General features: G+C 44.5%; 1 protein-coding gene across 3 annotated transcripts in view; it reads left to right on the top strand.

The window, feature by feature from the left end:
• Window positions 1–15,739, top strand: part of FYB1 (FYN binding protein 1) — an 838,597-nt gene that overhangs the window by 701,847 nt on the left and 121,011 nt on the right. For 2 of the 3 annotated variants that reach the window (XM_069627166.1, XM_069627165.1), the window contains exons 11-12: window positions 4,937–5,003; window positions 12,524–12,643. In XM_069627166.1, the coding sequence (XP_069483267.1) occupies window positions 4,937–5,003; window positions 12,524–12,643 (187 nt within the window). The remainder of the gene's footprint in view (window positions 1–4,936; window positions 5,004–12,523; window positions 12,644–15,739) is intronic. The other variant, XM_069627167.1, reaches the window with a different exon arrangement.

The raw sequence follows: 15,739 nt of genomic DNA, 5'->3' as shown, positions 1-15,739 counted from the left end.
ATATCTCATGTATTTCCATCGCGGGAGTACTAGACTCTGACATCCATTTTAACGCCTCTCGTATACATACTTTTAGTTTATCGCCTATCTGTATTGACGATGATAAATGTTGCTGCTGTATGTATGGCTCTGCCGCTTCCTTCCTATCTCTCCTGATATCCTTACTCGTATACCCAGGTATGGTAGACATTTCAGCATATTCATTATCAAGTTCATTTTTTAGCTCAAAAAATCCATATACATGTTCCCTTATTTCTTCATCTCTTTCTCTACAACGTGCTAATGCATTTAAATCCAACAATCGTTGCGGTGGTAATTTCCCAATTAACTGTTTCCATCTTCCCACTAAACATTCACCCATGCATTCCAACACTACCTGTCTTTCATTGCTTCTTCGGAAATCATACATCGAGTCCAATGCTGCCGTCCCATCGTTCCCGTCTATATACATCTCTGCCTGTTGTTGCAACTCCCATTTCCTCTCCTTGCTGATCGCACTACGGGTCAGTCTTGTGCATCCACTTTGTCCAGTCCCATCTCTCACCTCCCTAGCTTCAAGTTCAACCACGGGAGGGACGGACGGGACTGTGTCTATTTCTAGGTCGAGAGGTGTGGATGGGACAACACGAACGGGAAGTGACTGTTGCGGTCCTGAATGGCTAATAGGAGATGCTAAGTGTGCTAAATGTGCAGTCTGCGGCTGTGCTAGGATTTGAACAGCTGGGAGGGGCTGGGCAACAGGAGGGGGCTGAACAATGGTTACTGACGTGCTCGTTTTAATTTCTGGACTTGGACCCCACTTCGTATCAGTCAACATTTTCTCTATTAATTCGTCTGCTATATGCAATTCTCGTTGTGGGTATATTTTTTCTATGTTCAACTGATCGCGTCTACCTGACCTTCTCAAACTCTCAGTCCACTCCTTCTCCTCCTTTTCTTCTGCTATTTCGGTTTTCTACTTATGCCTGCGCGCATGTTTCTCTCTACTTCTCCAACGAAGCATAGCTTCCCTTCTCCAGTCCCTAAGGATATCAAGTGCTGCGGGACGTGTTTTCTTTTCTATCAACACCTTCTTCAAGTTATCTATTCTTGCCATCTCAAAACTACCATTAATCGGCCACTGAAGGTCTTCTTGTTTTCTGGTTTGCCTATGCCAAATCTCACAGAACATTATCGCTCCCACACCATACTTCACATACATCTCATACGCCGGCGTTCCCCCAGGTGGCGCAACTTGGCCAATTTCCAAGGATTGTCTACCGCAGCGGAAAAACCCTGCTAGGGTGGACAATACCCCAGGCATGTTTTAACCTTCCCCTTGGCTAATCAAACTTACTCTGGGTGTTTGATTTTGCAAAATCAACTCTCAACCAATATCAGGATCACTTACGAATCGGGGTACGACTCACATGATAAATCAATTTGTCTTCCAAGACACAATTCGTCCGTATATTGACGCAACCAATGACGTCGTGTCTGCGTATCTTGGCTCTGCCTCGTTTCGGGACCCTCGCCTCCTTGTTCTCTGGCCAGACACGTCGATCAGGGATCAGGTATGTGCAGATCTGCAAAGAAGTCTCTATTCCCTTATGCAGGGCACCCCGAACACCCCTCTTGATCCCGGCTTGATCGTCCCGTCCTCGCCGTTCTCTCTGCCTCCCTTATTTTACTACATACACAATGGAACAAGTGGGGGAGGGTCCCTCTTCGGGCGCCATCTTGAAGGGGCCCCTAGGGGACCCTCACATTGTGGAAACAAGGCAAATCACCACACACGAACTGATAAGCCAGACACAAGGTTGTATTCCCAAAAGCTAGGGTTTATTGCAAAAAAATAGTCTCAGTTGGCCAACTCGGTCTCACGCCCCGCGACGTGTGTCTCCAGACCTCGAGGGACGCAAGAGAGAAAATAACGTACATCAGTTACATATATACAAAATGGACATTTTACAATCAGTCATGACATGTTTAACACCGCCCATTGTATAGTTTCTTTGAACTGGGTTTGATGATTGACAATTTTGACGAATATGACACCTTCGAACATCTATTTTTGCAACAATATGCAACATTGTGGGTCTAGAGACATATTTCTTTGTTGAACAGAACACAGTACTTCTGTTCTTGCGAGCAAGCTGCATACGGGGGAAGAGTCGCATTCCAGGCCTTGCTATCTCCTATTTGCTATTTGTGTCCGGGGAGTCAGCATGCTCTACTGGTTTTAGGAAAGGGGGGTCGTAAGAAAAGCATAATTCAAGCCTTTAACTGTTCCTTTCTAACATTTCTACCATATTAACGAGACTGGCTGGCATCAGTGAAATGATTAAATGCTGTGTTGCTCTCCTTCAAGGCTATGGGCCTCATTACAACCTTGGTGCTAAGTGCACCAACTTTACCACCATGGTGTAAACTCCGTTTACACCATGGTGGATGGCGGATTTACCGCCCCATTCCAAGGTGAGTGGGGCGGTAAATCCCCATTTGCCATTTTCCCTTCCCCATTCCCATTTTTGCCCCATAGGGCATAATGGGAGTCGGGAAGGCGCTAATTACGCCGCCGTAAATTACGGCGGCGTAATTAGCACAATGGCAGGTTAGCGCCATGGATTTTAACGCCTGCTAAAAGCAGGCGTTAAAATCAGAATCAGGCGTTAAGGGTTAACGGTGGCGTTAACCCTTAACGCCTGAGTTGTAATGAGGCCCATATGCAGGAAGGGATTGGGCATTCCTCTCTGTGGCTGCCTACGTTATGTTTCAACGAATAACTCCCGGCCTTGCGGCCTTGCTCTTTCGCATTCGAACAACAATGTAACATTGAAGCAGAATAAGCAGAATAAGCTTTCGGCTAAGCAGTTTAGAACAAAAAGCAATGAGCAAACGTTAGATAACAAAATGGTGATTCTTGCTACATTAAAATGGCCACACATTGGTTAAACTTATGAGTCTGTATTCCTGACGTTTAGTACATGAGACGGTTGGTTTTCGGCCAACATGGTACATTGCCATTGATCGTGAGAGGTATCTATTTTTCTAGACTGACATAGCAACACCCCTGGTTGAAATGTTTACCTCTACTTCCTGGTGGAGCTAAACATTGGAACATATAATATGTGTCAAATCGTCTTTTAATTTGGCACCATTTACAGCATGTGCTATTCCTGTGGAGCAGCCCAACTCATAATATTCCCAGGTGCAAAATCAGACACGCTGTAATAATAGGCATTATTTGCAAATAAAACATGTTTTTACCATCACTGTCAAACTCACATGGAGGGCATCAGTGTCCACCTTTACACAGGCACAACAGGCACTGCTTGGCTGTTACATGATCAAATGCACCATAGGCTCTACTGGGTGTCTAGCTTTACATTTGATTAACATGTAACACATAGGCTATCCTTGCTTTCTCATTATGCATGTCACACGCATTTTTAGATTCATTGAAATGTTTTGTCTCCAGCTCGCTCTTGCTGTGTGTCTGTCTGTTCATCCCACTAGACATAATTACATCTTTTACTAAACGACTGCTTCCATCTTTGCTCTCTCACATATGGCGTTACAGCTCTGGGGCCAATTCACTCCGATTTTCCCACGCATAAGTCTAACTTACGCCTGGTAAAAGGGATAATTCACATGCAATGTGGCGATTCATGAAGCGGTCTACACGTGATTCATCATAAGAAGCACGAGGGATCCACAAGTGCACGCCTCGGGTGAAAATACACCAAGTCTCAAATCATGTCAGAATTTCCACCAACATCAATGTGGTTTACCTCCCCCTCGACCGGGCATCTCAAGGGCTGGGTCGTTCATTGTGCGGCTGTGTCCGTGTCAACAAAACACAATCGGCCTAATTCACAGGCACGTTTTATAATGGAAAAATCCCATTGAATAAAACGCTCTGTGAATTAGGCCCGACATTATACTCCATTTCCTATTCCTTAAGTGTAGCCTGAAGAGGGTGAAATTGAAAAATGTATGCTTGGAAAGGAGTGGGTTGGATGGAAGATGTGGGGGCCTGTGCTTGGGAAAATGTTTTCAAGTGTGAGAAAAAGACTTTTGCAAATGTTTATGTTCAAATTGAATTCCACTAAACACATTACAGGCAGAGTAACCACGTGTGGCAGGCATACTCATTGAAGTGTGCTTTATCCGACCTGTTCTTCTCTGACACGTGGGACTTCCTTGAGGCTTAACTAGGGTGCTTGGTGAAAAACATTTTGTATTTATGTGACAGGCTTTTTTGAAATGTAATTATCCACATATTTGCATTTGATGGGATGAATTTGCAAATGATTTCTTATATTCCTTTTTGTAAAAGGTTATTTTGATGTAATCCAAATACACAAATAAAAAATAAATAAAACTATTTTATGGGTAGGCTACACACCACGTAGGGAAAACCTATGCCAGATGTCTTGGGAGGATAGCTCAGCAGCAACACGCTCGCCTTGGAAGCAAGACGACGTGGGCAACACAGGTTCGATCGCCAGCTCTGCGCTTAGTAACCTGTGGGTATTAAGCGCGTTATTAATAACCAATTATAAATGATGTAACTTACAAATTAAAAAGATACTCTTAGAAAATCACCCGCATTAGACTGTATTAGCATTTGCTATCAGTAATTATCACATTCAAATGAGATATGAGACCGCAAACCTGATACGTGCAACATAACCATCCAGCGCCCAGATGCCCCCGGGTTCGGTGCGCTTTACAAATGTCAAAATAAATAAAAGGTGGGGATGACGAGGTACTTTTCCTGAAAGATTTACTAACGTTTAGGAGCATAGTTTTACCTTTCTGCTTGAGTATTATATGCAGGAGGTTGGTCATTTTTAACACTTAACATGGGGGTCCTTTTTGTAAATTTTTAGACAAAGCAATTAAAACAAACCTTGGTCAGTATTTATAAATGTACATCTTTTTTTCACAGCAATGTTCCCACCACCACCATGCGACGATGACATTTATGATGGAATCGATGATGGACCAAGTTCAAGGTACGTGCATTAAGCTTCGATAATTAAGCGATGAACTTGCACACTGCATCTAACATGCATGAGGACTGCTCCCATTTTATTTATGAGAATCGGCCCCATATGTTAGGCAACGACAGGTCTGTGTATACCACAACATTAAACATCTTACTTGTATTTTTTGTTATCTAGGAATGAGTCTGTCTTTATGAATCTGGAGGTCAATGAGAACTGCCGGCACTGATGGGCAGCAGTGACTTAAGTTAGATGATTGGAGCCTTGTGTTATGAGACATTATTTTTTGTTTCTTACCCGATTGTTGAAGGCCACCTTGTCAATTGGCATTGATAGTCATTTAGTCAGATACGTGTATTCGTGTTTATGACACAGTAGTTTACAAGCAGAGGTGCTTAATTAAGCAATAAGCACCGAGCCACAGGGGCATTATGGAGTCAGGTAAAGCCCTGGGGCCCATAGTTACAGACCCGAGCAACGCAATGGCCTTAACGAAGGTTCTGGGCTTTACCGGACTCGGTAATGCCCCTGCAGCAAGGGGCGTATTGGTATTAGTACCTCGGCCTGCAAGAACGGGGCACTAATAGCATTGTTTTTCTGTTCCGAAACGCTCCGGCATTTCGGAACAGAAAAATAAATGTTTTTCCTCCGCCGGTGACAAAGGAAAAGAACGTCGGAAGAGGGATAGCGGGTCGTGTAAAGCCCTGGCGAGGGCCAATCAGATTGCATGTTACAATCTGATCGTCCCTCGCCAGGTACTAATTAAGCAATAGAACCCGAGCATCGGGGGCATTACCGTCTCAGGTAATGCCCCGGGGCCCATAGCTAAGGACCCGAGCGAAGCCCCGCTCCGAGTCTCCACACGGCTGTAGGTTTTCCTCGTCCCCCGCCGGGGACGCAGGAACAAGAAGGTAAGTGGGGGGGGGAAGGAGGGTGGGAGGGGATTTAGAAAAAAAAAATTCTTACCCGAGTCCCTGGCGGGGGACGAAGGCAGCCTCTCAGCCGTGGGGAGGCTCGGAGCGGGGATGGCCCCGCTTCGAGCCTCCTCATTGGCTGAGGGGCTGCCACGCCCCCCGCTGGGAACAAAGGCTGTGGAATCCAGATGAAGGGATTCCCGGCCGGGTAGGGACCTGGCGAGAGCCAATCAGAATGGCTCTTGCCTTCTGATTGTCTCTCGCCGGGTTACTAATATGCATTACTCATTTTATGAATGGTTCAACTCTTAAATCTTTCACATACTTATAAAAATATTTGTTACGCAATAGATATTGGCATTACACTCAACTAACAAATTATGTACTGTCTCCAAACTGACTGCACAGTATTGACAGCTTTTAATGTTGGAATCCTACCACATGCAGCAATTTGCTGCACTCGGGAACAGGTTAAAATGAAAATGCAGTATCACACGTTCACATTTCCACAAAGTATACTTAATAAGTTAGGTCAAAGGAGAGCCTCATGCCTGTTGCCCTTTCGCTCAATCCCTATATCTTTTGTTAGAGCTTAATTTCTCCACAGTACTCGACGAATCTTGCCTCCATATTTCTTTTTTACACTGTACAAACTCTGTAGGGAACTAATTTAAGTCAAAGCCCATCTTATGCCACTATGTTGCTAACATCTTGTCGAGGGGCTTAGCAATTCCTGTATTACTAGCGTTTAATGCTTTGTACAAGGAACTTGGCGGAGGGATCGCAAATCCAGTGCTTAATTTGTGCCTGTGTTTGCTGGTGGGCAACACTTGCACTCTCTATTCGGCACCTGCACTCTTTTCTGCAGTCAAACTGCAGCTAAGCTGCAGGGTCCCACACGACTTCTGATTCAGTTGGAAGTGGTGGGCTGGATGCATGGCAGAAGCATAGCTGCAGCTATGCACATGTTTAATGAGGAACAAGTACATTGTAGCTTCAAAGACTGCAAGCAAACGCTCAGAATCTCAGAATCACAAGGAAACAAGTAAGCATGTGTACTGCAGGCAGTGAGGGGTTAACAAGAAAGGGGTATTCTAGTGCAAGGCAACCAATCAAAGGAAGACGACTCAGCAGCGTGACTCGCGCCTGCAGCGGCCCTGCTCTCGTGTAGCCATCCCATTGCAGGCGGCAGCTCTGGAGGGGAGCCTCGCTCTCATGGTTTATTTTAATAACTGCTAACAGATTTAGGATTGTGCATTTGGATGTTGCCAGGCTGTGTGTCGTAGATCTGCTCCGGTTAGTTTGGTGTGTTTGTATTCAGTTTAAGAGACAGGAGAAAATGAAAGACTTTCAGACCTAGACAAAAAAACTACATCACATCACTGGATCCATTGATTAATTCATTTGTTTTCTTGTTCAAAGATTAGTTTGCTATTAATTTTCTGATTTAATTGGGTTATCCACATCAACTTCTCGGTTCTGAAAATGGGCATGTAAAGGAACATTTTGTGATGCAGTTTAAAGTGAAATATGTTTTCATTGCGCAGTTAAAAAACCGGACACTGTTTGCTCACTGTGGTTTTTGTTTTTGCGTTGTCATATTTCTTTTAATCAATAATATGGCCACATGACATCCATTTCAGCACAGTGTATGATTTTGAGATACACAAGGAAATGGTTTTGTCATTTTGAATGCCAATATCCATAAAATGCACTTTACAAAATACCTCAAACTGTGAGGAAATGAAAAAACTATCACAGAAATCTCTTAGTGATCCATCAGCACCCTTCGGCAGCGCACGCATCTCTCGATGCTACCACTTTGAAAGCACCGGCCATCTTTGTTATGCTATAATAGTTTGCTGCGCAGATAGGCAAGTCTACTAATACAATAGCAGTCCTCGTAGTGTGACTTTCTTCTTTGTTGTTGGCTCTGCGCTTAGAGACTGGTCTCCGGTATTAAGCATGTTACAAAAGCTAAATTTAATAATTACTAAGGAAAAGGACCACTGTTTTACCGCTCTTAAAAAAGCCTGCTTAACGGGAATTATATCCAATGAAGTAACAGCTGATGGTGCTCGCTTGCGTTGTACTTGGATTGAGATCAAAATACAGCTGGCTATCTACATTGCAAATTTGTTTAACTAAGTTAACTATTTATGAGGGACAGGTGAATCAGAATTATCAAAAAAAGAGGGGGGACAAGAAAGCCAATGAGACAACCAATGAGACAGCCATGTCCGATAATTAACAGACGTGAAGGACTTTGGTGCTCGGACACCTCGAGTAGAAGGATTTCAACCAAGTCCTAGATGTAGCCATCCAACTAAGTGATCAATGTCAGATGTCTAAGTAGAAGTGGGTGATCACGAATAGCACAACCTTCGGATTAGTCTAGCAAAAATAGAGTTAGGCTGTCAGGCTCGGCAGTACCGAAGGTGGTGTTGTCCTCTCTATTCAGAAGCACCATGGCCTGATTCATGGAAGAGTTTTATAATGGCGCAATCCCATAGGAACACGTTCTGTGAACCAGGCCCTATGTGAGTTCCCCTGCATAACTTAAACCCCAGTGGTGGTTAACCCAATGTCAGCCCATTTCCAGATACATTTAGAGGCTGGATGGAACCTTCTGATAAGCGGTCTTGTAAATAATTGGAAGGTTGGAAATAGCTGATCGTGTATATGATTTATAGAATGTCCAATGCCTCTGCATCCTCAAACCATGGAAATTCGGCCATATTTCTGAAATTCATTGTACACTTTCTCTCTCTGTTTACCATTGCATGTTGTTTAGCAAAGTAAGAAGGTAGAGATTTCAAGACAGTAAGAGGTGTATAAAAGTCACCAAACGCATCAAAACTAATTTGGGGGCCATTCAGGAGACATAGTAGTTAAGTGTAAGCAGAACAATGAAATACCTCACGGGGCTCCTCGACTTGTGCTGGGTTAGAATTGAACAGGGTTTCTAAATAAATAGTGTGGAACCTACCCTAAAATGAGGGTGCCAAGCTTTTTCAAAAGGTCTGCATACCAGGCATATGTACTACACTGCGCAAAAAAAACATCTGCTGGCTGCCCCTTTCGTGGGGGGCACATTCTTAGTAAAGAATCATTTTTAGATATCGGAATCACTGCATTACAGTACGCGTGGGAAACGTGACCTGCATACGAAATTTAACAACTGGACTTCTTGCAGGTTTTTACGGGCTAGGGGTTACTAGTTGAACCACTGGGGTCTGGATCGGTGCACATGTCTAATTAAGCCTTCAGAAGGTAAACCGAGACAATGAATTAGAAGACCCCTGCTTTCCTTGTTACCTTTAGCTATCAACCCCCTGTACACAAAGGTTTAAGAATGGCTATCAGAAGGCTGTGTAGCTGGGGAAAGAGACTATTAACTATTGAGATTGTTTGTAATAAAGGGGCGAGCCTGTTAAAGGAAGTATGGGTGGTAGATAGTTATTAAAGGGGTGTCCCACGTTCAAGCTTTGGTACAGTATTTTCATTTCCTGGTTCCCTGACAGATACCCCAACCCTCAATGACAATAGGCGCCCACCAAAGGAAGAGTAAGTGGGTGCACCTGGAGTATAATAAGAATAGGATTGAAAGTTCCAGCGGGTTTAACAACGTTGCTGCTGTTGCAATAGAAAAGCTGTAGACAAAGAATATTCACTGAGTTTCTCCTTCTGAGAGTGGATTCAGGAAACGGATCCATTCATTTTTACAGAGGACACTTTCAATCTCAAAGAGGCTCTTCGGCACTAGATTGGTTATACTAACAAAGACATTGTTAAAGAAAAGATCAGATTTTACAAAAGCAGAAGGACAAAGAGCATTATGTCCACGGTGCCAGGATCTATGGCGTGATGGTAGAAGAGAAAAACCCACTACGAGAGTCATGCAGGCGTGTGCTGGTATGACTCACCCTGTCTAAATAAAGACCACTTGTCATTACCAGGGCCCAAGGTTTAGGAGTGTGGGAAACAAAAGTCTACTAGGAGATTTGTAGCAGGTATGATTTAGCTGGGGCCCGAGAATGGCGTTTCATCACACCCACTTTCCCATGTGAGTAGAGAGGGCGCCAGTGATCTTGCTGGGGCGGCAGTACAGCAGTCGCCTCATCTGCTATGAAAAAGAGTTATGTAGACAGGCAGATGTGCAGGGTGAAGGGGCCCAGATGACAACCTCAGCGTTGGAATGAGGTAAAAGGGAGTGTCCGGGAGAGAAAAGAGTGACACAGAGAAGGACAAGCAAGGAAGCAGGATTCATCACTATTGCCTTGTGATGGTGGCACCTGCACTGTCTTCTGAAGATAAGTCTGAACCTGACTCAGCACTGCACCACTCTGTGAGCAGCATCCCCAAGTTCAGAGTGATGTCCCTCACCTCCCGGCACCACGAGCATCAAGTTCTTTCTCGCACTTGCACGTTCTGAATGCTCACAAGGCCTAATAGGGCTGGCCCTTTCATGTTCCCTCCCCTTTTCCCTGTGGGTGCTTTGAAACCACAAATGCTTGATGTACAAGCGCCATACAAATGCAAAACATAAATAAATATATAGTCTGACCTGAAAAGCAAAGACTGCGGTAAGCCTTGGTCACTACCCTGCTCCACCATTTCTGTGCCGTCAGCTCCACCCTCCATGGAGAGAGGTACACAGCATTGGTTTTCTTCTGTGGATTTAGGGGAGGGACAGATGGAGGAGTGGAAAACAGGGCAAATTAGTATTTATGGGAGAATATCGACATGCATGCCAAGCAAAAGAAGTGCGAATAACAGTCTCTCTGGATCTTGATAACATCCTTTGTCAGGATTAAATATGAAGGGAGACCATCTTCAACATTATGAGTTTTTCCACCATACCTTTTATGCTTGGATAATGTGACAAAATCTCCTGCTCGGCTCTCATGGTTAGGGGTGTGGAGAGCACAGAGGCCAGGTGCCACCACCTTCTACACAAAACTACTGGGCACATGGGCAGTATGGGGACGTTTCCTGGTAATTTAGCAGGAGCTAATCACAGGTCACCAGCACATGCCTATGTCCCTTCAAAGGAAGTCTCTAGAAGAGTTGGACCATCTAAAACACTGGTACTCTTTCAACATAACTGGGTTTAAATCTTGCCCCATACATATTACATATGTAAAGAGACCACCATCTCCCAAGCAAGTGTTCTCAATCCAGAAGGGCCGCTGAGTTGGCTGGAGTCCCAAAGTCCTGACCATAAAGATTGAGTGATTATGAAGTTGCTAAGGACAAGGAAAGAGGCCACCTGCTATCGAAATACTGTCTTTTCCATGGAAACAGCACCTGTGAACAAGTACATGATGAGAGGTTTTCATTTCAGGGAGCCACGTATGTGACTGATATATCCTGGATTGGACTGCCAAGAGCATTCAAGGAAAAGGGAAGACAGAGTGGATCAGAAGCAGGAGGAGGGAGGCAGGAGAGAGGAGGTCTAATGGCAGAAAGGAGGCTGGAGAGAGAAAGCCAGGGGGCAGAAAAGTAGTTTGGGTGAGGAAAAGGTTGATGTGAGGGTCAAAATCAATAAGGTATAGTAGATTGTGGAGAGAAGTAAGGAGGTGGTGAAAGTTGAGGAGAAGGTGAAAGATTGAGGCATGTTTGCGAAGTTGCAAAGACTGAGGAGGAGATGAAGTTCAAGAAGATAGTGAGGAGTAAGGCAGAGATAAGGAGTGAGGAAAAAACAGGAAGGGCATCAGAAAGAGAGAGATGGCCGGCGGGAGAGTTATAGAGGAGGAAAGGAGGAGCAGCCTAGAAGATGTTGATGGACCTAGAGAGGAGGAGCAGACACATTATAAGCCTGACAGAAGCGAGATGAGGGGGGAGGAGGTACAAGCATGTAGCAGAGGGTCGAGGAGGTACAAAATAGAAGAATGAGGAGAGCAGCAGAGAGGTGATGAAAGGAGACGTAGGAGAGGATCCCTCATATACAAGACCAGACAACCGATCAAGGGTGTAGGTGCGAGGGCACTAATGAAACTAAGAGCCAGGGCCAACAGACATAAAGAACAAGAATGATAATGAACTCAGCCGGTGGAAGGTGAAGGTGAATCGCCTCCTTATGGAAGCCCTGGGGCTTAGCTTGACAGCATCCAGCCCTGCCTTCTGCCTAGCCCTGATGTGCAGGCGCACATGGGGCCCTGAGAACAAAGCAGATGGGTTTCCGAGGAGATCGGGTACACACTTTTCAATTTTCTAAATTCCTAATTTGGGGTTGTCTAAAAAAGTGTTGTGATGCATATATAAATATTACAACCATTCTAATCTAATGCCTTACCTGGGCATAATATTGCTAATTGTGTGGGTGTACCGAGTGTTTAAGTGGATTGTTTGCAGATGGGCATTGTACGTATTATTTATTGACTAGATGCAACACAATAAATATGTAATGTACGTTAATTCAAAAATCTTCTGTAACATACAGAACATAACATAAAATCTCACATAACATATCCATCTATCAACTGACCTGGTGTGCAGTAATATGTTATCGATTACATGTTCATGAAGTCTTTTTTGAGTATAGCATGTCCTAGGAATGCATGTGTGGAATCCCTGATTTGCACTGCAATGACCCTTCTACATACTCTAAAGCTCTGTGCCTCAGGAGGAAGAGAAGTCTTGGACCTGGACGCTTTTGAAGAAGATAAAGGGAAAAGATGACAAAGGCAAAAGTGCCAACGATAATGAGTCTGGCGATAATGAAGGTTTTGTGTAAGATCCTATCTTGAAAATTGAGCACACTAATCCTACTATTGATTATGTATTACTAACACACTAGTATAATCAGCTAACACATCACCAAGGTTAATCACATCAGTGTTCTGCCTGCATTTGTGTTTCACATATTTTGGGCACCCAATATGTAAAGTGGCAAGAGTTGAAATTCCTAACCACACACGCTACTCTGCGAAACTATTCTGAGCGCTATGCATTGTCATGTAGAGAAAGCACTTTTCTTAACGGAAGCAATTTTGTTGATACTGCGTTTAACCAAAAAGGTCAGGTAAAGCCAATGACAAAACACTGCCATTAAGGTGCATATTTTCATTTGTCATTGAATTTATTGTTTTAATCTTTGATGTCACAATCACCACATCATATAAGTGCACCTCTTACCTTGCAGTATGAAATAACATGCACACATCGTCAAAATCAGCATGCACATCTAGAACATCCCTGCCCAATAAGGAGCTAGTAATGTGTGGTGTTGAAAGTGACGATCATTCAACAAATTTGTTCCGAATTAACTCATGCTTTGACCACTGAGAAGCAGTTGTCCTGAACTGCCAATATTAAACACTATAGCCCAGATTACATAATTATGTGACCTTTACGAGCTTGTGGGAGACAGACTACTGCTGAGTTGTAGAGACCACCTTTTTCAAATGCCCGGCGGGGACAGGCAGAGGCCTCCACCCGTGGGCTTGGCTGTATTTGCATGCTTTATACAAATACAGCCCATTGCGGATCATGGAACGAGCAGCAATTGGCCGAAGGCCACTCAGAATAAAGCCAGCTATTAGACTAACTTAAATCTGTGCGGTTTTTGCAGAGGGCTCTTGCGGGTCTCCCAGATCGGCAGTATCTAAGAGAACCACTCTAACCATTGTACAGGGCAACCACAATGCTCCTCTTCACACAGTGGAGACATTTCTGTTGAAGTTGCAGCTGGGAAGCCTGGTGTTACTTTGTGTAATCCCTGCTGTTATCCTCTTTCACTGAGCATACCAGCTTGTGGATACTACATTTTTCATAAAATGACCCAAAACCATCAACAGCCCAACCTTGTGTTTCCTAAATCGGGCAGTCAGGTATCTTAAGGTCCTTCTTGCCCCCCACGCCCTAAATCAGTTTCCCTATTTTAAAGGAAGTCATATCTAGTGTTCAGGATGTCATTGAGATCATGACCTCTGGCATTGACCTTTGTAATTCGAATTTGATGGCTAGCCGTAGCAGACTCTTCATCTCAATTTAATGACTTACCCTTCTGTCTCCTGCTTTCACTGCCCAAAATGCATGAATACCACAACAGTTAATCTCCAGTGAAGAGGTCCTTTCTGAACCCAAGAAACGTTGGTAAACCTAACAACTACTACAAAAGCGTGAAGGCAACAAACGTGTTTGTTTCACTACAACGGTTTTGTGGCTTGCTACTTGCCCTCGAGGGTTTGCATCAGTCTGTATGCCCAAATACAGGGCCCCTGACAATGTATTGATGAGATATGGAAAAAGGCTCCAGAGCGATGTGTTCAAGCGAAGGGCCACAACACCACAATGACACACAATGATAAATGACAATCCATGATGTATAAGGTGCTGCATAGAATGTTCTCTCAATTCACTTGTTCCAACTGTACAGTATTCACTATGGTTGCTACGCCTTATTGAAAAACAAAGGGTCTCATCAGGAGTTGGACGGAGCAGCATTACTGCTCCGCCCAATCCCGCGTTCGGGGGAAACTCTGAGCATTCACCTCCAGCTCTGAGCTGGATGTGAATGCGCTGATTCTCTTCCCATTTTTGGCGCAATTAACACGGCAGTAATTGTGCCAAAAATGCCCCATTGATTCCATAGACTCTGAAAAAATGGGGACTTACCCCGCCACCGTAACTTGTGATCCGGTGCTAATAGCGCTGGACCAATTTGCAGTAATGCTAATTGCATTGAGCAGTATCCCGGCAGATTTAACGCCGGGATACTGCCCAACTCCTGATAAAGCCCAAAATCTACTATATTCCAGCAATCAAATTCACAAAGCATTTACAAAATATTTCCCATGCACTTGCGCATTCTTAATGTCACTGGGCCAAGACCGTTGTTTTTGTTCTCCCCTGTTCCCCTCCCTTTGCCTGGTCGCGCTCTGAAACACTTGTGTATGAGAGCGATATAAATAAAATATCACACCATATCATAACAGCAGTCAGATTCAACTGAGGTTATAGAGTTTATGCAGCCTTCATTAGGGGCCTTTAGAGTATGTATTAAAAGTTTCCAATGACTGAATCATTAAGCAGAACATGAGCTCCACTTCTTCTAAAGCCTGAAACCTGCCTGGGCTTTGTTCAAGGCTTGTTCTTGTAGCCTATCCCAGTCAACATACTCTAAAGACACACACAGGCATATGTGTGCATGTGTGGCTAATTGTCATCTATAATGACACATGGTAACACAAATATCCACACCATTTCTCAGACTTCTACTGTGTCTCGTCCGCAAATGGTCCCAGGGCCTAGGGTGGGTCGGGTAGATTTGGTAGACGAATGATGGAGCACTTTCAAAACAACTAAACCGAAGTAATTCCAGCTTGCTTGAGGGCAGTAGTCCATCTCGCCACCTCTCTCCTCCCTGGGGCTCTTCTTCTTGGCAGTCAAACACATTTCACTCAAGCGGGTGTTGCTTAGATTCCTCTGGGCGGGAAAGAAACATAGAATCTCCTACGATGTCTTGACAAGATCGAAAGAGGATGGAGGAGTGGGGTTCCCCGATTTTGACACATACCATAGGGCATCACAGCTGAGGATTCTGGTTGACCACTTTAACCCTGGGACGGAGAAGCAGTGGGTAGCTCTAGACAACAGACTTCTTGCCCCAGTTACGATCGACGAGCAGCTATGGGTCCCAAGAACAAACATCCCTAGGAGGGTACATGAACACCCAGTGTTGGGGGTTCTCTGGTCAGTCTGGAAGGAGGGGAGCTATTTCAGGTGGCTCACGACCTGGCCCTCCCCGCTAAGTTGCATTTGGGCGCCGCCGTTTCTGGCCAAAATAGCAGAACCGGCGGCATACCAGAGTTGGTACGAGGCGGG

This window comes from Ambystoma mexicanum, chromosome 6p (assembly GCF_040938575.1).
Source record: "Ambystoma mexicanum isolate Mex_15411 chromosome 6p, UKY_AmexF1_1, whole genome shotgun sequence".
In the NCBI taxonomy this organism is placed as follows: Eukaryota; Metazoa; Chordata; class Amphibia; order Caudata; family Ambystomatidae; genus Ambystoma; species Ambystoma mexicanum.
The sequence above is the reverse complement of the archived record's forward strand: the minus strand, read 5'-3'. Positions and strand labels throughout refer to the sequence as shown.